This window comes from Pneumocystis carinii (genome assembly GCF_001477545.1).
Source record: "Pneumocystis carinii B80 chromosome Unknown supercont1.9, whole genome shotgun sequence".
Taxonomy (NCBI): domain Eukaryota; kingdom Fungi; phylum Ascomycota; class Pneumocystomycetes; order Pneumocystales; family Pneumocystaceae; genus Pneumocystis; species Pneumocystis carinii.
The window spans coordinates 189747-210515 of record NW_017264721.1 but is presented as its reverse complement, the minus strand read 5'-3'; the positions used below and the strand labels follow the sequence as shown (position 1 = coordinate 210515).

Sequence of the window (20769 nt, the reverse complement as noted above, 5' to 3'; positions counted from 1 at the left end):
GTTCATATTTATAAATATGCATTTGCATTTTTTATAGTTGAGCTTATGTACAAAAAGACATATTAGTTATTAATATTATTTCCTCTTTTTATTAGTTTTATTTCTCTTATTTGCATGTGTATTTTCTTCAGTTTTTCTTTTTTCTACACTAGTAGCTTCATTTTGTTTTGGAACTACCTATCATATTTTAAATTAATGTGAGATTTAAAAAACTATTTACCTTAAAAAAGCTATCTAGTCGTACTTGTTGACTTGATTTCAATGCTTTTTCTAATCTTAAAATACCATTGTTTACTCTTTCCTCATTAAATCCTTTTTCTTTAACAAGAAATTCTATAAGACCTTCTGCATTAGGACTTTCCCATTTCAATTCAAGAGTTTCAGGGCTTGTAACATCTGGATTTAGAAATAAATCTCTTGCATCTTTATATGGCCAGTTTTCTGGTATTTGATATTTAGATTTATCAGCAGAACTTACGAACGTATCTAAAGATTTATATTCCCTAATTAGCTCCAATGCTCTTTTTGGTCCGATTCCTTTAATTGGCTCACAATAATCGCATCCTAAAAGAATACAAAGATCTACAAACTTTTTTATCTTTAGTAAATTCCTAAAAATATAAAGTATTTACCTGTTCTAAAGACATATATAACACCTTTAATGCCTTGTCCAAATTAATCTCTGTAATGGGCTCTTTTTTGTATTCACTAGAAGTTAAATGTCGAAGTAAAACTGGTGTAGAAAAACACAATGTATCCATATCCTCTGATGCCGCTGCATAAACCTTAAAATATTAGTCTATATAAATGTATATAATCTATATAATATATATACCTTTCCTGATTTAGCAAGAGCTGCACATTGCGCTTCTGCCTCACATGGTGCGTTTATACATGGTATTCCCATCAATTTCAATAATTTTTTGCATTCTTCATTATGCTCACGAGTCACTCGTATAATTCTTTTGCTAAATTTATTTATATCTTCTACAGATCCTACTTCTTTTGCTTCTGAATGTAATTTAACTGCTTCTTCTCTTCTTTCTAACCGTTTTGCAAGCTTCAATCCTTTTATAAAAGCTTCCAATCATTAATTTATACACACCTCTCCACTTTTTAATCTAGGAGGACTCCCATCAAAAACATAACATGGTCTGAATCATAATTATTAAGAAAATAACATTTTTTTATATAAAAAAAAACACACTTAATGCCATTATCACACATCCTTAATGTTCTATAGAATATCCCCATCAAATGACTTGAAATATTAATTTTAATTAATAAATAAACGATTTTTTCTTCCACCTTGTTGTTTCTCCTGTTTCTGTCATTAATTGTTGTCCATCTTGCTGACGAACTGCAATTAAAAACTTATGATCCCATTCAATATTCAAAATATATATTAAATTGATTAAAATACCTGATAAATACTCATAGAAGCGTCCTAAAAACCAATAATTAGTCTAATTTTTTCCTTTAAAAAATCTTACAATAGCTAATTTTCGTCCAAAATAATGGTCAATATTATATGATTTAATACAAGACGAGGCATGTTCTTCAAGCAGTTGATAAAGGTGTTTAATCCCCATTTTATATTTTCCTATTCAAAGTAGATATTTCTTGTCGTCCGTTGCTAATAAAATCAAGAAAATAAAGGCCATCTTATCAAATTCTATTTTATATAAGAAATAAGATTTAACATATATTTAAATGAGTTAATACTTTACCAAATGAATCATGTATTAGATTATAAGAGTGTATTTAGTGTCAGCGATTTTCTCTTAAATCTATAATTTTTTATAAAAAAAATATATAAATTTGAAGTCAGTAAGACTTGATATAGTTAAATTGATCCAATGTTTTATATCTTTAATGTTTTAAAAAGGTTGAGTTGATTCAAATGATAAAAAGGTAATATTAATGATTCGATTTTACAAGGTGATTGCACTTGTAATTTATTATTATGTATTGTTTTATAAATTTTTGAGAAAGATATTTATCAAGAGTTGAATGAAATAGAAATCTACAAAAAAATAAGATTATTGTATGAAAAATATGATTACCGTTTTACATTATGATTATTGATAAAATTGTTGTATATGTTGATGAATTATAATTGTGTATGAATATATTTTTTAGATCCCTAGAATATAAAAATAAAATAGTTTGTATTGATATGTGAATGAATATTTTTTTTAAGTAAAAAACTTGTAGAAACTGATAATTATTTAATATACGAAATCCAAAGCATGTTTTTTCTTGTTTAAAGGTGAATAAGAAAAAAGGTAAATGAAGATATTGTATGTTTCGTTATGAGTTTATCCTGTTAATTTCTCGAAGTTTATGAAATAAATTAAGAGAAGTATAAATGACAAATATTTGCAAGATCTGATCTAAATATTTAGATTTGACTCTTATTATAATTAAAAGCATTGCTTATTTGATTTATAGTGTTTTTGTCAACATTATATGTCTAAAATGCGACTTTACTATAGTTGGAATAAACAAATAATAAAGATGTTTTTCCAATTATTTCTATAGATCATACGAAATTAAAGTTGATAATAAATGACTTGATAGTGAGAAGTATGAAATATTAAAATAAACAATTCCTATGCAATGTTCCAGAATTATATGAGATAAATATTATGCTAAGTATGCAATTATTCGATAATCTTGATACGTTTAATAATTGATTATTTTGCCCTGTTTAGAATCTTATATGTTAATTCTTCTAGTGCATGTCGAGAAGGTGACACTGGAAATAGATTAAGAGAATCTAATGCTTTGTTGCAAAATTTTTCGGCTAATTCTTTTGTTTTTTGCAAACCGTTACTTTTTATGACTAATTCATGTGTCTATGCAATGTTAATATTAGATAAAAGTCAATCAGTTTTAATACTCGACATATATCTCCATCATTAGAGAATTTTCGTTTTATAACTGGTCCTAATTCAGGATATTTTTCCCATGCAAATAAAACTGGTGCTGTTATTAATCCAAGTTTTAAATCTTTTTTTACAGGTTTTCCAAATGTATCTTCAGAAATTGTGTAATCTAACATATCGTCCGTTAACTAATTAATATATAAAAAACCTTTTCATGAAATTAGATAGACTACCTGAAACGCTAACCCAAGATTTTTTCCATACAAATAAGCATTATCTGTAATTTCACTAGTACATCCACCTAATAATGTTGTAGCTCGACAACTTTTTGCTATTAAGCTTGCTGTTTTTAAATATGTTTTTTTCAGATATTTACTTAATATATCCCTAAAATGAAAATATTCATTATCCTCCTTGTCCATAATCCCTTTTAATTGCATAATTTCTCCTTCTACAAGATTTGCAATCACCGTAGCTAAAAGTTCAATTACTTCTGCATTTCTTAAACGTGCCAATGCAAGTGACGCTCTTCCAAGAAGAAAATCTCCCGCTAATACCGCCATTTTGTTCCCAAATACATGGTTTCCACTAGGCATCCCTCTTCTAATATGTGAATTATCAATTACATCATCATGTAACAATGATGCTGTATGAATCATCTCCGTAATCTCTGCCAATCTTCTTTGAGATGGATATATATCTGTTTCCGCCATATTCATCGAGATTTCATACGATGATAATGGCTTGTCTGGATCTTCATCATTCACTATATTTGATGATGATATAGGTTCATTATATTTATTATACAGCACATCTTCCCAGTTTTCAATCTTCGGCGCAATACTAGTAGCTTTTGATATCAAAAGAACTACTAATGGCCGAACATGTTTTCCTTGTGTTTCAATATAATAATTCGCTACATTATAAAGTATAGGATTGCACGAATTAAATAATTTACGGATATTATATGTTAGATGTGACATCTCTGGCTCTACGAGCTTCATTTCACTCTCATAAAATCCTGTATTTCTTTCTTCTTTAATTTTTGATGATCTTAATGTTTCATAGATATCTGAAAATTGGCCAAAATAACCCGTTAAAAACCGTTTTTGAACAGATCCTGTCATAAAAACCAATGATTCATCTGGTTTTATGTGTTTTATATTCTTTATTAAAGGTTTTAAAGTCTTGTTTCTGCTGAAAAACATTAATAAGACTGGCTCGTTATTTTTTAACGTTGCGAGGACAAATATGTGTTGATAGTTAAAATATATAGCAATTGGTAATTTTGCATATTTCTTTCTAATAAATACAAGAAATATGTATTTATTATTTTTTTTCTTAAGATATTTGCAAGTTTTTTTTTTTTTATAAGTTATAATTGATGGAGGTATAAATTAAAATGGGGGTAAAACAATGATATTTGTATAATATTTAAGGTTTTTATTAAGAATCAGTAAAATTTAGTGTTTATTTTATTATTATTTTATTTTTTTGATAAGATAATTGTATATATGAGGCTCGTTAGATATAATTTAAATATATATTAATTAATTGTATTAGTTTTTAGAATATGAACAAGAATTTGGGTTAATGTTAATTATTTAAGGGATTATGAGTTAATTTTATGAAAAAAAAGTTTAGTAAATGATATGGATTATGTAATAATTAATTAGTGTAACGATAGCTCTAAAGAATATTAGATGTAGTTGAAGTTAGTTAAAATAGAATTATTAAGGTTTAAGTAGAAATTTAAAGTCAATTCTGTATATTAAATGAATATAAATTGAATAATTAGCAAAAAGAAATGTATAAATTTTTATATAGTTGAAATGATATGAATTTTAAAGATATTAATATATGTTTTAAATAAAACCCTTTTATTTTTGTTAATGAAATGTACATATATAAAATATTAGTTAAAATTCTAAGTATTTAACATTATAAATATTTTTAAAATGATAGATTTTTACGTTGAAGATATTAGTAAAATTTATTATGTATATTATAATTGTTTCCTCTAGAATATTTATAGAAATTATGAATGCAGTGATTTATATTGAATTTATATAAAGAATATTTTTATTTGCATTTTAATTTATGTATTAGATGATTAATGCTGTAAGTAGTGTTTCTCTGTTTCCTTTTGAATTTATATTATTAAATAAAATGTTGAAATGATATATCTGTTGAAATCATATATTTGTTAAAATCATTTTATCCGTGACTTTTTGAGTATTATAGATTAAATTGATTTTTTTATGTTCTATAAATTTCTCAAAAGAAATAGCTAATTTTTATAATTAGATATATAATAATTGACATTTTAGAAAAATGTTGAAAAATAAATGTTAGTTAAATATATAAAGATGTTTACTTTTTTTTTTGATATTATTATTACAAAGACTGTTCTTCTGGAGGAAGGTAGGCTACAATTTTTCCTGAAGCAGATCCGCCTACAACCCAGTCCTGAGTTGGATGAAATTGACATACAGCAGGAACAGCAGTAATTTTATTAGGATCACCTAAACGAGCAAGATAAACTCCTTTACTGCTATAAATATCAATATGTCTTATTTATCTTATTAGCTTAAATATTTTTTAAAATATTAATAATATACCTTTGCATATTTCCAATTGTAAATTTTTGTATGCCAGTGGATGGATTTTCATGCCATTGTGCGCGTAATATTGTTACCCACCTTCCTGATTGATTATTATGCTTAATAGTACAGTTTGGTGATATATTCTCAAGTTTGGTCTCATTTGTCCATAATTTATAATTTGGATTATTAAAAATAGTAATCGTATCATCATAACTAGTCGCAACAATCGATCCTTCAGAATTCCAATATGCTGAGCTTATACTTAAACGTGACATATATGTACCTATATGTGATATCGGCTTTGAATTACTAATCATACGAAGATCCCATATTTTCATTGTACGATCTAAAGATGATGTACAAATAAGATATGGTGCACATGGATGAATAGACATTCCTCCTATTTTTTTATCATGTAATTGATATGTTGATGCACTTCGGGAATGAATGTCTTTTATTATGAATCGACCATCAAGTGTTGTAAAATATATCGTATCTCCTTTAGGATGTACTGCCAATGCCGAAATTGATGGCGGTTCATTCATATTTTCTCCTTCAGAAACATATATTTCCGTAGATAATTCTTTATCTAGATGTACTGCACGAACTGTACCATCATATGATGATGAATAAAGCGTATTTAAAGAAAATGGATTAAATTTAAATGCTGAAATTAATCCTGAATGTAATCTATAATGATGAATTAACGGTCCTTCTATCTCTCCATTCTCATCCTCATTTTTGACCTTATCTGTCCTGGTTCCATCCATATCCCAAATACCCATATTACCGATTTTGTCTCCTGCAAACACTATTTTTTTTTCCACACTAGGATGAATAACAATACACGATATTCTTTCTGGAACTATTTTTAAGTAAAATGGATCCCATTTCTTGTATAATTCAAGAGATTCCATTTTTTGTTTTAATTTAGATAGATCTTTATCTATATATTCCTCTGACTCTTTTTTTTCAATATATTCCTCCTTACATAATGCAACCTTTTCAATAACCTTTCTAGCAACTTCCCAGCTATATGATTCCTCAATAATATCCCTCAATTTCAAATCTCCTGCTACACGTTGACGCTTTTTCTGTTCTATAAACCCTTTAACATCGTTTTCTCCTTGTTTTCTCTTAAAATTATCCGGTTCTGCTGATATTCCAAGGAGTCTAGAAGAGTTTCTTCTAGGAAGATTACTATAGTCTCTTCTTATCTTTTTTTTCTCTAGATTCTTATTTCTTCTTGGATTAACTTCATTGTTTCGCTCTTTTTTAAGAATACTGTCTAATTTAAGTTCTCTATTCAAATATATAAGAAAGATATCGTTAAAATATTATTAAATACCTTAAAAGCTCTTGATTTCTCTTGATATTTAGCTGTCTTTGACGCTCATACTCATTAACCTCTTGCATCTTGGAGCTCGATACGATATGGTTTAACGTCAAAAAAAAAGTATATTGAAAATGAGTGTGAAATTAGAGGGAAAAAGGCAAGAATTTAGGTTAAAACAAGTCATTATGACGTTTATAAAGTGTATATATTGAATAAATAATGTTTTTTGTGAAGAATGGAGTTTTTTTGTGAAACAAAGAGTTTTTTATTAAATTTCCAAAAAGAGCCCTTAAACCTTATTTTTTTCTGTATTTTGTATTTGTAATAGATAGCCCGTCATTTGTTTATATGTTTTTGCCTTTTTTTTTTTATAAGAAAAGGCTAGTATTTGATGTTGAAGGGGGTTATTTGAGAGGGTTTCTATAAAGTGTTGGTAGAACGTAAAGAAAATGAGTTTATTGAATACGTTTAGCTGGAGAGTGATTTCAGGGACATTTGATATGGGTTTATGTCGTTTTATGGAGAAAAATTGGGGAAAATATGAAGGATTTGTAAGATATAGAATGAATTGTTATTTGAATGGATATTGGAGTAATAAGTTATCTGGAAAAGCAATTTTACGTAATTTTGTTGTTGGAAGAGGTGTTTATTTAGGAAAGAAACATTTAAATAATGTTTTAAAACCATTGGTTTTGAAAGAATCTCAAAAAGATGATTTTTCTGGTAATAAGAATCAAAAAAACAATGATGATATGGAATTACAAGAATGTTTTAAGAAAATGGAAGAAAATATGTTAAATATTAAGACAGATATGGAACTTCATAAATTTGTTGAAGAATCTATTTTTGAACCTTTTAAAAAACAGTTATCAGAGGGAAAAATTAATAAAAAGTTATCAAAATCTATTATTCTTCATCTTTATTCACAATTACTTCAAAAAGCAATGGAAATATTTAGGTTAAATTTTTTAGATTATGTATCAGTGGTTACAATATTTGAGCGTATCAAAGAACATGGTCCAGAATCTTTTGTTTTAGGATGTTCATCTGATGTATATAATGAAATGTTATTGGCAAGATGGGAAGGATGGAATGATATAATTGAGATTGAAAATCTCTTGACAGAAATGAAAATAAATTCTGTCCCAAGAACTCAAAAGACTTTAAAAATTCTTAAGAAAATAAGATCTGATATTCAAAATATGGGTTCTCAAAAACATCTTTTAAATCATGCTTTATTTTCATATCATCATAATATGCCTTGTACTCAACGTTTAGATGCTATATATGATGAAATTTTACTTGAAACTTCTTTAAAAAAATAATTCTTTCAAAATATACCATCTCTTATCTCTTAGATGGCGTTTAAATTCTTGATCTCCCAATTCATACATGATTCAATCTTTTGCATTGGTATTTATATATTTTTTTCATCTTAAATTTACTAGATACATATATTTCTTTTCTATCTATCTAAATATAAGGAAAAAATCTCCTGCATCATTATGATTCTGTCTTTAACAGGCTATAATAAACTATGATAAATATATAGGGTTTTATGAGACCGATCGATCTTAAAAATTAAAAGAAAAGCTTATTTTAATAGCAAAAAACTCCATTAAACAATTTTAAACAGGAAAAGCAATGCTCTTTAGAAGTTTTAGCTGTATTCGTCTTTTTTCCCGGAATTTTTTGGTTCAGAATAGACTAAATATAAATAAAACGTTAATAAATTCGTCATCCACTCGATTTTATTCTCAAGCACGTCTATCAAAACAAGAGATTGAATCAAGGATTATAGATATTGTTAAAGGTTTTGACAAAATTACTGATCCATCAAAAGTAAGAATAATACATGAAATTGGGTGTATAAAAGTTGTTTTTTTTTTTTTCTTAATTATACAAAAAACCTATCTCCATTTTCAAACAAACATTTAAGGACATAAATTAATTGCCATTAGATTACTCCTACATCAAGTTTTTCTGCTGATCTTGGATTGGATAGTTTGGATACTGTTGAAGTTGTCATGGCGATCGAAGAGGCTTTTAATATTGAAATCCCTGATAAAGAAGCTGATGAAATACGAACCATTGGAGAAGCAATAACTTATATTTCTAATCATCCTGATGGTATCTTTTCCTATTTTCATATATTTTTTATATTATTTTATTTATTAATTATTAGCTTGTTAATTCTATCAAATCTTTAATTTATAACAACTACAAACTATAAATATTATAGAAAACATTCAATTCTTATTTCTTAACTTCATCTTATTCATTCATACTTCTTTTCTTACATTCTACTACTTGTTTAAAAAACATAATAAATTTATTATCTAAATAACCAATTTCTTAGCAATTATGACTTCTTCTTTGCTTCTAATGTCCTTGTTTTTTATTAAAATTATTAAAACTCTCTTATGTATATATATTTTTGATCGTTTATATATAACAGACTTATGAACTCTCTTGGTTCTGTTGTTTTTTTTAATTAAAGGTAATATATGATAAATAATACATGAATATTAACGTCTTTATCACAGGAATAACTGATCTATCTTTTAATAACTTTTTGAAGGGCTTTCTGAGAGTAAAAATAGCTTATAAAAGTGGATAAAATTGATAAAGAAAAATAAGAGTTTTTAAGGGCATTTTTTGTATTTTTTGAGGATATATATTGTTTATTATATTGTTAATTATGTCTTCTGGTCTTTTCCGGCGGCGAGTTGGCAATTCTGGGTCAAATAGATGTGGAGAATTATCATCAACAAGAAGTTGTCAAGAAGGGTTAAATAGAGAGTCTATAGGAAAAGAATACAGTGATATTGATAAGAAGAAACATAAGGTTGTTTTTGATCCGCAAGATCTTCAAGAAGATGAAGAAAGAAGAAAGCAACCATGTCTTACGTTGATGGAGGAGGTGTTATTATTGGGGTTAAAAAATAAACAGGTATTATGGGAATGAAGATTTTAAATGAGGAGAATGAAGTATTTTCTAAATGGTTTAGGGGTATTTACCTTTTGGAAATGATAATATTTCATATATTCTTCGTGGATGTATAATTTTAGAGCTTGCATTTAGAGGTAGGATTCAAATGTGCCGAGATTCTCTTAGAAAGCGACATCCATTACCAGAACGTATTGTGGAGGTAGTAAATGATAAGACTACGGGTGAAACGTTGTTAGATGAAACACTTAAAATGATGAAATCGAGTGAAAAGATGACAATTGGAACATGGGTTGATTTAATGAGTGGTATATAAGGTTTTTGGTATGTATTTATGTAGAATAATTGATGGATAGGGGAAACATGGAATTTTATGAAAATTGGATATCAATTGAAGCAAGTTCGTGAGCGTTTAGCTAAAGGATTGGTGGATAAAGGAATTCTTCGTACTGAAAAGCGGAATTTTTTATTATTTGATATGACTACACATCCTATTTCAAACAGTTTTGTTAAAGATGATATTCGTAATCGTTTAATGGTCATGTTAACTGCACCTACAATAGTTTTACCAACTAGTGTATTTTTTCCAGAGACGATACCAATGAGACATCTTCGTGTGATTTCTTTAGTATGTGCTGCTTACGCTGCAAATGTTTTAGAGAATGCTCTTTCTTCTGTTGAATATGAAGTTCGTGAACGTGCCTTCACTCGTGTTGATGAGTTTTTCAAGGATTTTTCTCAATGGCCTTTTACAATTAAATATAGTAGTAATATTAATTGCGTTGATTCTAGCCTAGCCGATGTCATACAGGAAGAAACATCTGGAGGAAAAGATAAAGAGTTGCAGCTTGAAGTTATTGCTGCTGTTTTACAAAGTATTTTTTTTTTAATTTAATCTTAAATAACACTTTTTAGTATTTACTCGGTTTGATTGTATTTTGTGATCATCTTACACTCTTTTTATTCATCTTTTTTGCTTTTTATTTACTATTCAATCTTACAGATCATTCTCATTCTTCTTTACTAATACTACATCTCTCTATATAATACATATTTTCATTCTCTATATAATATATGAAGTATATATTAATTTCTTTTATTAATAGTCTTGGGGATTTATCATCTTTATATATATTCAGTTCTTCAATATATATACAGGCTCTACTTTCCAAAAAATTAAATATTTAAAAAATATTAGGAAAGTCTTTTAAATTGTATTTATGGCTTCCATATTTCAAAAAAGATCTTATTCAGAGAGGGATGCTGTTTTTTCTGGATTAAAATCTATGATGGTCTGTGGTTCTGTTGGATTGATGGCATCTGCTGTGCAGAGTGCTATAGCAAAGGATTCATATGATATTAAGAATGTCTTACTACGTAGCAGAAATATTATTATGACATATGGTATTTTTTTTGCCTTTTTTATTGGAGGAAATGATTTTTATATTATTTATAAGCTCTTATGGGAGGATCATTTTCATTTACAGAGGCATTTGTCTCAAATCTTCGTAAAAAAGATGATCCGCTTAATGCCTTTGCAGGGGGAGTTGTTTCTGGCTCAATCGGTGCCATAAGAGGTGTGTTTTATAGATTTAATATGATACAAAGTTGACGGAAGAAGTACGGTCTTTACCGGTAGTTGTAGGCTATGGAATAGGGCTAGGATGCTTTATGGGTCTTTTTGATTGGTGTGGAGGCACTTTGATGGGATTATATCATGATTTTTATGGAGAGGATTCAAAGAAATTAAGGGAAAGTCTTTTTAAGGTGGAATATAGACGGCCTAGATCAGAAATTGTGGAAGCAATTGGTAGCGGGAGAGGCATATGAGTAGAATGAATGTTTTAGAGAGGTTATATATTTTATTATTTGAAATTAACTGTTTTTTTTAAAAAGGTTTCTTTGAATCTAGAATAAAAACTAAATAAAGTAGGTAAATATTGTTATTAAATCATGTTTTTATTTTAGGACTAGAAAAAACGATTCATTTATAGATAAAATTTATTATTTTTTTAAGAATGATTTCTTGTGTTGTTTTCATTAGATAGTTTATAAAGATATTTTTATATATTTCTATTTTATATAGGATTTAAGATTTTCAAGTCGAATAGTTGAAAAATCTATGACGTCGAGTAAAGAGATATTGACCTATACAGCCTTTTTATCTGAAAAGAAAGGTTTATTTATTTATTTATATTGTATTTTAATTGAGCCCATGGATCAGTATTAGATGATGAGATTTGTAGAGTTTCCTCGCTTTTAAATAGTCCAGAAAAAGACCAATCAATAGAAGCGATTGGTTATCGAATTGAAGATTTAAATGATAGTATGATAAAATCCATATCGTTACTTCCAAGTTATGATAGACGTTTATTGAAAGATGTTGTTTTGTTTTGTTTTTTTTATATTTTTGATCCTTACTTAATAAATAGCAAATGAAAGAGCTATATACGTCTTATCAACTTTTGAAAAAAGATGCACGGCCCAGACCTAATTTTGGATTTAAATTAAGTATAGATGTGAATAGTGATCAAAAAGAACAAGAAGAGCCAAGTTCTATAAATTTGTGTAAGATGTTATTTTCTATTAAAAGAGAAAAAGTTAATGATTTTAACAGCGTCTACTCCACCAGAAAAGTCATTATCTTTGCCTGAAGATCCATTCTTACATGTAGAAGAGAGGATTAATTTATATAAAAGTGGTAAAAATAGTGAGGTTAATCTTTCGGATTCATCATTTTGTATTTATTTGATTCACGAATTGGAATGGTGTAGCTTAAATGCCCGTCATCTTAAAGATTGCATTGTATTAGCCAACAGTATTTGTGGACCTGCGTATATTTCTAATTGTCAAAATTGTACTTTTATTATTTTTTCATATCAAGTAAGTTTCTAATGATTCTTTTATACAATTCTTATGATTCAATTAAGTTTCGAATGCATGATTGTAAAGATATTGACGTTTTGATTGCCTGTAAATCAAACGCAACCATAGAAAATTGTACAAGAATCCGATTCGGGCCTAATCCATATATGGTAAATTTTTAATATAAATATCAGTCTATGTATTAATTCTTGAAAGAATTCCTTTGACGTATGGAATAAAATTCAAGATTTTGGATGGTTAAAACAAACCCCGAGTCCAAATTGGGAGATTATTCCAGAAAAAGATCGTTGGGATGTTGTTAAGTTGGAAGAAATCATTAATAGTACTGAAAAAATATCTGATATTATTAACCTTATTCGTCACAAATAAAACATTTTATAAATATTTTAAGTTTTTTAAAAAAATAAAATATGCATCAAATGATATCAGAAACAATTCCATTCGTTTTTCTCCATTTTTTTCTCTCCCTTTAACCTTGTCCATTTTCAGGCTTTTCGGTTTTTTTGCTTTTCTTAGATTTTTGTGTAACTGTATCTTTGTTTTCTTTAGTCTCATTAGTACTTTTAATAGTACTTGATTCTACATTTTCTTTAGAAGGAGATGGATTCTTGTTGGTTTTTAATTCTTTAGGTTCTTTTTTTTCAATTGCTTTCTCTAAATTTGTACCTTTTTTGTTTTCTGATTGTTCTACATGTTTTGTATTTTGAACTGTTTTTACATTCTTTTTTCCATTGCTTTCCTTTGGACTTTTAACTTCTTTTTGCTTTGTATTTTTATTAATTATACGATTTGTATTTTGTTTTCCTCCCTTTGAACGCCCTTTTTTTGTAGATTCATCCGTTCTTGATAACATTTAACAACTTTACCTCAATTATATATATATATATACCTTTCTATCTTTACTTTATCTCCCTTTGGTATAAGAGGCCCTGAAAATACAAAAAACCCATCTTTTGATGCTGCAATTTCCTCTAAAAATAATTCTGAATCATCAATAAATGGATCAAGCGTATCATATTCTTCTTCTTGTATCCTTCTTTTACGTTTCTTTTGTGCTGGAATAAACGGTTCTTGAAGATTTGAACTTTCATTTTCCGTTGGTGCTACTGATAACTTGACTTTTCTATCTTCATCTACATTCGATTCCGATTCATCTCCCTCATCTGAATCAAGTTCATTATCATACTTTAGCATCCCTAAATTAATCAAATTTCTTGCTTGTAATGGATGTAAAGCCGTCCATCCATAGTGCTTTTCTGCTTCTCGTGCAAAATTAACATAAACATTAACTTGTCCTTTTAAAGGAACATGAATTCTAATAGATGGCTTCTCCTTATAATTAATAAACCCTTCTGGGTACATTTTACTTGTATTTATTGATATAGGTGATGTATTTTTTGACTGAGCAAATGTTAAAATAGATTTTGAATACAATGGCGTTGTTAATTGCTTTTCTTTATCATATATTATTGGTGTATTCTCCTTCTCCTTATAATCTATCTGTTCTTGTGCTATTTCTGATGAATTATGGCCTTCTGCACATAATTCTGGTAACTTTGGTTTTTCATTAGAAACTTGATTTCCGCTCATTTTTATAGCCACTCCTTAAAACTTATAATAAATCCCTTCTTATAACCCTTATATATAATTCCTAATTTATAGATCTTTATTCTAATAACTTCTTATCATCTATTCTCTGTAGAAATTGATAATCTAATAGATTGGTCGTTGACAAGGTCTGACATCGGTTCCTGAATAAACCCATAAATATATATATTAGTATTTTTGTAGCTTATAAAGATACATAAAACATGTATTCTGTAGTCCTATTTATTTGTATCAGTAGATGAATATAGTAGAATGATGATAGATGAGAGAAAAAAGAATGATATAGAAATAGCAAGTTGAAAAAAAAGTATTTTTATGTGTAAAAGAATGTTTTTGAGAGTAAATATGAATTGTTTTATTGTTGTTAAAAGTTGCAATGTTGGTACCATCTTGGAAAGGCGACAGTATCTTTTATGTTTTTTATACCAGCCAAATATGCTAAGAAACGGTCAAAACCAAGACCAAAACCTCCATGTTTTGTTGTTCCCCAACGTCTGAGATCAATATACCAAGATAGATCAGATAAATGTTTTTTATGAGTGACAATGGATTGTTTAAGTATATCTATACGTTCTTCTCGTAGACTACCGCCAGCCAATTCACCAATTTGTGGTAGAAGAAGATCAAAACAAGAGACAGTGTCATGATCCGGATGTTTTAGTGAGTCGTTGTTAAGACGCATGTAAAAAGGCTTTAATTGTTTTGGATAATTTATGACAAAAAGAGGAGTATGTGTATAATTTTCAGCTAGCCATTTTTCATGTTCAGCTTGTAAATCATGACCATATTTTGGAGGGAATTTGAAGTGAACAGAAGAGTTTTTTAGAGCGTCAATTGCTTCTGCATATGTCATTCTAGTCCAATGATCTTTTAAAAAGAAATTCCAGCGATTTTCAATATCAATTCGATCTTTTTTATTTATCTTGTGATTTTCAGAGAGTATTTCATTGCCAATGGGGCTATTCATTAAGTTTTTTACTAAATCATGAATCATTTGTTCTAAAATTGACATTAAATCTTCAATATCATTGATAAAAGAAATTTCCGCTTCTAACATATAAAATTCTGCTAAATGTTTTGATGTACGACTTTTTTCTGCTCTAAATATTGGGCTTAAAGACCATACTTTTGATAATGAATGTGATAATGCTTCTAAATGTAATTGTGTAGAAACTGTTAAATAAATATTTTTCTTAAAGAAATTATTTGATTCATTTGAACTCTTTACTTCAAATATTTTCCCAGAACCCTCACAATCTGATGATGTTAAAATGGGAGGATGTGTTTGAATATAATCTTTGTTGGAAAAAAATGTTGATATAATTGATATTAAAAAGGATCTTAACCGTAACAATCTACACATGGACTCCGTACGTAATCGAAGATGTGCCTTCTCTCTAAGATACTTTACATCATGATGTTTCTTTTGCAATGGATAAGACTATATAAATAATAAGATAAAATAAAAGTAAAAATGTATATACTGATGGATCTGCGTATCCACAAATCTGTAGATCATTAACATGAAGCTCATATTCCTGTTTTTCCTTAAATCCATTCTGTGTTGTTGTATATAATCCTGTTAGTTTTACACTGCTACCTGTTGATAATCTAATTTTACAATTATTCCTATATAAATATATAGATCAAATCTACCCTTTCCCTTGATCTGATCTAAGTACTGCCTGCATAGTTTTCCCTGTTGTTCCATCATTGATAAGCGCAAATGTTACATTTTTCATTTTTCTTAATGATCTTATCCATCCATAAACTGTTATTATTTGATCCGGATTTATTTGTTTCTCTATGACTTCCTTGACACTATATGTCTTGTATGTTCCAAGTTTATGTATTTTTCTCTTAAAATATCTTGAAATCATCTTTTTCTTCTCTAAATCTTGTATAATTGTATCTTTTAACTATTCAAAAAGCTTGATATTCAATTTTTAAAAACACTATCATTCACACTATTCTTAATTTCATCATTTAGTGCTAATTTCCATGTATTTTCCTGTATTTTAATATTTTTTCTATATCCATTTTTCATAAGCTCTATATCTGTCCAAATGTCATTATAAACTTATTTGGCTTAATTAGCTAAAATATCCCGTTTTAATACTAAAATTTCAGCTCTTTAATAAACCTCCTGTTCTTTTTTTGTTGCTTTTATGTATATATCTACTAGCTGCACTATATAAATCAACAAATTCTATAAATTTTCTTTTTTATGCTCAAAAACGCTTCAAAAAAAACAAAATTCTTTTCATATACTTCTGGAACCCCTAGTCCTATTCAATTGATGGCTTATCTCATCTTTTTATTAATAAAATACAGAAATTGCTAGTTTTACACTGTTTTTTTACTATTCATATACATATACAAAAAATACACAATTATTTCTATTGACTATTCATTTATCAATTTTTATACTAAAAACATCTTTGTTTTCAGGAAAAAAATACTTTAATTGATCTACATAAATCTTATTCTTCCTGATAACTACATATAAAAAATCGTATGTTTTCGTAACACCAAGATTTAACGGTTAAAATTTTTGATAAATTAGAATAGCAAAAAAGCAGTTGAAAACGGAGTTTTCAGAGGTAATATTGCCAGAATCAGAGAGGATCAGGAGACAGGCTGTCTTTTCGTTTTTGAACCGGCTTAAATAGTGAAATATTAAAGGAATTAGGGGATTTGATAGTCATTATAAAGAAGGATAAAAATCAATGGAATTCCAGGGATGCGAGGACCAGAAACAACGTGAGAATTTTGGGACTCAAAGTTTAGAAGAGTTAAAGTCGCCATTTGTTTCTTATTTGCCGGAAAATGCGCAATTTTTGGTACCGGAGGTGCCGGAGAATATGGGCCAGAAAATGGCATATTCTGGCGCATATAGTGGTCTACAGCAACAAGGAAATATTGCACCGTCGGCAATGGCAGACTTTAGGTCTTTTTCTGACCAAATTATGCCTACACCCCAAGTAAAATCAAAAAGAAGATATGCATCGCAACAATATAATTTTAATGGACCGGGAAGCGGTGTTCCCGGAAGTTATCAAAATCTTAATGCTAATGGACAAGGGCAGGTTTCGCCCTATCCTGCAAAGTAACATATAATGTATAATTTTATTAATTTTATTAATTATTTTAAATCTAGTCAGACTTATTGGCCGCCTAGCCCATATTCTAATATAGATATGGTATCTAGTCAATTTAGTCAGATGGGAATAGATCCAAATATGCAGCAGGTTTATTTTTAATATTTTTTTATGAATATTATTTAATTATGTTTATTAGAATTCTATTGCATCAGGATTTTCTTTAAATCCGTTAATTACAGTAGATTTGATAGGGCAACACCCAGATGTTTCGGATTTAAGTCGTTTACCTCCTCCGCTTATTTTGCCACCTAATGTATCTTTTTCATTTATTGATTTAATGTAAAATGTTGATTTGAATTAGGCATTTATGACGCAAATGGAGAAAGTGAATTGTGGCCCGGAGTATTTACGATCTACATTAAATGCAATACCGAAAACTAATAATCTTCTCAAAAAATCTAAGCTTCCTTTTGCATTAACGATTCGTCCTTTTACTATGCTTACTGATGAAGAAGAGAATGTTCCTTTAGTCTCAGATACAATTATTGCTCGCTGCCGTAGATGCAGATCATACATAAACCCTTTTTCTACATTTATTGATGGTGGACATCGATGGAAATGTAATCTTTGTTCTATGACTAATGATGGTAATTATAATATTTTCATTTAGAATCTCTCTAATTATTTCTAGTTCCTTCAGCATTTACTTGGAATCAGCAAAATAAGCAAGTTGATCAATGGAGGCGCTTAGAACTTAATCATTCAATTGTCGATTTTCTAGCACCTAGCGAATATATGGTAATTTATATATTTATATTTTTTTTATATTTACTTTTTTAGGTTCGGCCACCTCAACCTCTTGTTTATGTTTTCTTAATTGACGTTTCTTATACTGCTGTAATGTCAGGTAATCCACTTTATTTTTTAATCTTAAAATTTAAGAAAAAAATAGGTATGGTGGCAACTGCAACTCGCACAATTCTTGAATCTCTTGACCGGATTCCGAATCGTGATCAACGGACAAAAGTTGGGTTTATCGGAGTGGATAGTGCATTATATTTTTTTAGTATTTCAAATAAAGATCAAGAACCTTCAATGCTTGTTGTTAGTGATATAGATGATCCTTTTCTTCCTCAGCCTGCTGACCTCTTGGTTAATATTTTTGAATGCCGGAAAAATATTGAGACTTTATTGGAAAAATTTAATGATATGTTTAAGAATACTCAGAATGTCGGAAATGCTATGGGACCTGCTCTTAAGGCCGCTCGTAAGCTTATTCAGAACATAGGGGGGAAGATTGAATGTTTGATGAATAGTTTACCTTCATTAGGTGAAGGAAAACTTACTATAAGAGAAGATATTAAAATTTATGGAACTTCTAAAGAATCTACTTTACTTCAGGTTCAAAATTCGTTTTACAAATCTCTTGCTGTAGAATGTTCAAAAAGCCAGGTTACAGTTGACATGTTCTTATTTTCATCTAATTATCAGGATGTTGCTTCGCTTGGTAAATAATATTTATTTATGATATTATTTCTAATTTGATTAGCATGTCTTCCTCGATATACAGCCGGGCAAACTTTATATTATCCTGGTTGGAATGCTGGTCGTACTGAAGATATAACGAAATTTGCTAGAGAATTTAGCGCACATTTAAGTCAAGAAGTTGGTCTTGAAGCTGTTATGAGGGTTAGAGGATCCACAGGTAAATTTTAGAATGACTTTTATTTTTTATTTATTAATTGAAATAATTAGGACTTCGTGTTTCTGCTTTCTATGGAAATTGCTTTTATCGTTCAACCGATCTTTGCGCTTTTCCATCATTTCCTCGTGACCAAGGATATGTTGTTGAAGTTGCTATAGATGAACAAATCGAGAAGCCATTTGTTACTTTACAAACAGCTATATTATATAGTTCATGTCATGGTAAATCATTTGCCCATATTAAGTTCATCAATAATTCAAAAATTTAGGCGAAAGGCGAATTCGTGTTATTACCGTAGCCATTCCAACTACAAGTAATTTAGCAGATGTCTATGCTTCAGCAGATCAGATTGCTATTACAAAATATTTGTCTGTAAAAGCATGTGAAAAAGTACTTTCGTCTAAACTAGAGGATGCAAGCAATATGATTACAGATAAATTAGTAGATATTTTGGAATCTTATAAAAAAAATTTGGTTTTTACAAATACTGGAATCTCTACTTTTCCAATTTGTTCGAATCTCAGACTTTTACCTCTTCTTTGTTTATGTCTTCTTAAAAATGTAAGTGTTTTAATTTTGATTTACTTTTTTTTAAATAATTTAAGCTTGCTTTCCGTAAATCTTCTCTTATTCCTAGTGATGTAAGATCTATCGCTCTTTGTCTTTTATCTTCACTACCGACAACTACATTAATACCATTTCTTCACCCGCGTTTTTATTCACTGCATAATATGTCCGATGATGCTGGTGTACATGGTCCAAATGGAATCATTCTTCCACCTGAAATGAATCTTACTTCTGAAAAAATTGAATCTCATGGACTTTATTTAGTTGATGATGGTCAGGTTCAATTTCTCTTTATTGGCAAGGATGCTGTTTCTTTATTGGTTCAAGATGTATTCGGATTACCCGATATTTCTCATTTAAAATTAGGAAAGGTATACACATTTATTCTATTCTATTCTATTATTTATTTATTTATTAAGATAACCCTTCCATTATTGGATAACTCTTTTTCTATACGTGTTAACAATATTATTAATAAATTGCGAGAGTATGATAAAGGCAAAGTCACTTGGCCTCATTTATATCTTGTTAAGCAAGACGGTGATCCTGCGTTAATTAAATGGTTTTTTAGCAATATGATTGAAGATCGTCAAGATGGAATTTCTTCTTATTATCAATATATTAATGAACTTAAAAATCGGGTATGATCTTTTCATTTAATAATCTAAAATAACCCTTTTATCTCTAGATTAATCCTTAATTTTATTTTTTCTATATATACTTTTCCATATATTAATCAATGATAAAGCGTTAATTACTCTAACATTATAAGATATCGTCTTAGTTCAACCCGATTAGGGCACAACCCTTAAATATACCATTAGGTCGTAACCCTTATTATTTAAACCCTCCCTATATAAACCCTTACACTATGTCCATATATTATAGTCCTTCCCTTTAATAACGACTAACCCCTTACATCTATAGATAGGGTTAAACCCTTAGAACTATAATTAGGTATAAACCCTTTTGTCTATAATAAGGGTTTAACCCTTCCTCTATAGATAGGTTTAAACCCTTCTGTTCATAGTTAGGTCTAACCCCTTCTACTCATAATTAGGTCTAACCCCTTGTCCATTCATTTAGGGTTAGGTCATATCAACTATGGTTAGGTTA

General features: G+C 28.6%; 11 protein-coding genes across 11 annotated transcripts; 6 read left to right on the top strand and 5 right to left on the bottom strand.

Moving 5' to 3' along the window:
* Positions 1-31: 31 nt before the first annotated feature.
* T552_02153 (hypothetical protein) lies at positions 32-1638 on the bottom strand. Its single transcript, XM_018370708.1, has 9 exons — positions 1494-1638; positions 1424-1447; positions 1309-1373; positions 1208-1261; positions 1106-1154; positions 836-1060; positions 633-785; positions 221-589; positions 32-177 (listed from the first exon to the last, which is right to left on the bottom strand). The coding sequence occupies exons 1-9, from the start codon at positions 1590-1592 to the stop codon at positions 76-78; spliced, it is 1140 nt and encodes a 379-aa protein (XP_018225595.1). The 5' UTR covers positions 1593-1638; the 3' UTR covers positions 32-75.
* A 1018-nt stretch (positions 1639-2656) lies between these two features.
* Positions 2657-4062, bottom strand: T552_02152 (hypothetical protein). The gene is made up of 3 exons (XM_018370707.1): positions 3125-4062; positions 2906-3079; positions 2657-2861 (listed from the first exon to the last, which is right to left on the bottom strand). Exons 1-3 carry the CDS (start codon positions 4016-4018, stop codon positions 2700-2702), a joined length of 1230 nt encoding a protein of 409 aa, XP_018225594.1. The 5' UTR covers positions 4019-4062; the 3' UTR covers positions 2657-2699.
* A 1180-nt stretch (positions 4063-5242) lies between these two features.
* T552_02151 (hypothetical protein) lies at positions 5243-6938 on the bottom strand. The gene is made up of 3 exons (XM_018370706.1): positions 6846-6938; positions 5513-6799; positions 5243-5463 (listed from the first exon to the last, which is right to left on the bottom strand). The coding sequence occupies exons 1-3, from the start codon at positions 6911-6913 to the stop codon at positions 5289-5291; spliced, it is 1530 nt and encodes a 509-aa protein (XP_018225593.1). The 5' UTR covers positions 6914-6938; the 3' UTR covers positions 5243-5288.
* Positions 6939-7236: 298 nt separating this feature from the next.
* T552_02150 (hypothetical protein) lies at positions 7237-8204 on the top strand. Its single transcript, XM_018370705.1, has one exon. It carries the CDS (start codon positions 7283-7285, stop codon positions 8156-8158), a length of 876 nt encoding a protein of 291 aa, XP_018225592.1. The 5' UTR covers positions 7237-7282; the 3' UTR covers positions 8159-8204.
* Positions 8205-8431: 227 nt separating this feature from the next.
* Positions 8432-9067, top strand: T552_02149 (acyl carrier protein). The gene is made up of 3 exons (XM_018370704.1): positions 8432-8675; positions 8795-8963; positions 9019-9067. The coding sequence occupies exons 1-3, from the start codon at positions 8478-8480 to the stop codon at positions 9024-9026; spliced, it is 375 nt and encodes a 124-aa protein (XP_018225591.1). The 5' UTR covers positions 8432-8477; the 3' UTR covers positions 9027-9067.
* A 421-nt stretch (positions 9068-9488) lies between these two features.
* Positions 9489-10771, top strand: T552_02148 (hypothetical protein). Its single transcript, XM_018370703.1, has 4 exons — positions 9489-9786; positions 9845-10091; positions 10140-10658; positions 10699-10771. The coding sequence occupies exons 1-4, from the start codon at positions 9535-9537 to the stop codon at positions 10725-10727; spliced, it is 1047 nt and encodes a 348-aa protein (XP_018225590.1). The 5' UTR covers positions 9489-9534; the 3' UTR covers positions 10728-10771.
* Positions 10772-10957: 186 nt separating this feature from the next.
* T552_02147 (hypothetical protein) lies at positions 10958-11657 on the top strand. The gene is made up of 3 exons (XM_018370702.1): positions 10958-11187; positions 11241-11360; positions 11405-11657. The coding sequence occupies exons 1-3, from the start codon at positions 11004-11006 to the stop codon at positions 11611-11613; spliced, it is 513 nt and encodes a 170-aa protein (XP_018225589.1). The 5' UTR covers positions 10958-11003; the 3' UTR covers positions 11614-11657.
* A 98-nt stretch (positions 11658-11755) lies between these two features.
* Positions 11756-13084, top strand: T552_02146 (hypothetical protein). The gene is made up of 6 exons (XM_018370701.1): positions 11756-11960; positions 12008-12165; positions 12216-12351; positions 12401-12666; positions 12714-12818; positions 12865-13084. The coding sequence occupies exons 1-6, from the start codon at positions 11906-11908 to the stop codon at positions 13036-13038; spliced, it is 894 nt and encodes a 297-aa protein (XP_018225588.1). The 5' UTR covers positions 11756-11905; the 3' UTR covers positions 13039-13084.
* Positions 13085-13094: 10 nt separating this feature from the next.
* Positions 13095-14304, bottom strand: T552_02145 (hypothetical protein). The gene is made up of 2 exons (XM_018370700.1): positions 13559-14304; positions 13095-13511 (listed from the first exon to the last, which is right to left on the bottom strand). Exons 1-2 carry the CDS (start codon positions 14257-14259, stop codon positions 13139-13141), a joined length of 1074 nt encoding a protein of 357 aa, XP_018225587.1. The 5' UTR covers positions 14260-14304; the 3' UTR covers positions 13095-13138.
* Positions 14305-14596: 292 nt separating this feature from the next.
* On the bottom strand, positions 14597-16203 carry T552_02144 (asparagine-tRNA ligase). Its single transcript, XM_018370699.1, has 3 exons — positions 15934-16203; positions 15762-15888; positions 14597-15718 (listed from the first exon to the last, which is right to left on the bottom strand). Exons 1-3 carry the CDS (start codon positions 16155-16157, stop codon positions 14642-14644), a joined length of 1428 nt encoding a protein of 475 aa, XP_018225586.1. The 5' UTR covers positions 16158-16203; the 3' UTR covers positions 14597-14641.
* A 758-nt stretch (positions 16204-16961) lies between these two features.
* Positions 16962-20383, top strand: T552_02143 (hypothetical protein). Its single transcript, XM_018370698.1, has 13 exons — positions 16962-17386; positions 17438-17528; positions 17578-17694; positions 17743-18028; positions 18073-18179; positions 18222-18288; positions 18334-18888; positions 18931-19086; positions 19137-19307; positions 19355-19647; positions 19692-20024; positions 20073-20294; positions 20342-20383. Exons 1-13 carry the CDS (start codon positions 17007-17009, stop codon positions 20351-20353), a joined length of 2790 nt encoding a protein of 929 aa, XP_018225585.1. The 5' UTR covers positions 16962-17006; the 3' UTR covers positions 20354-20383.
* Positions 20384-20769: the final 386 nt, after the last annotated feature.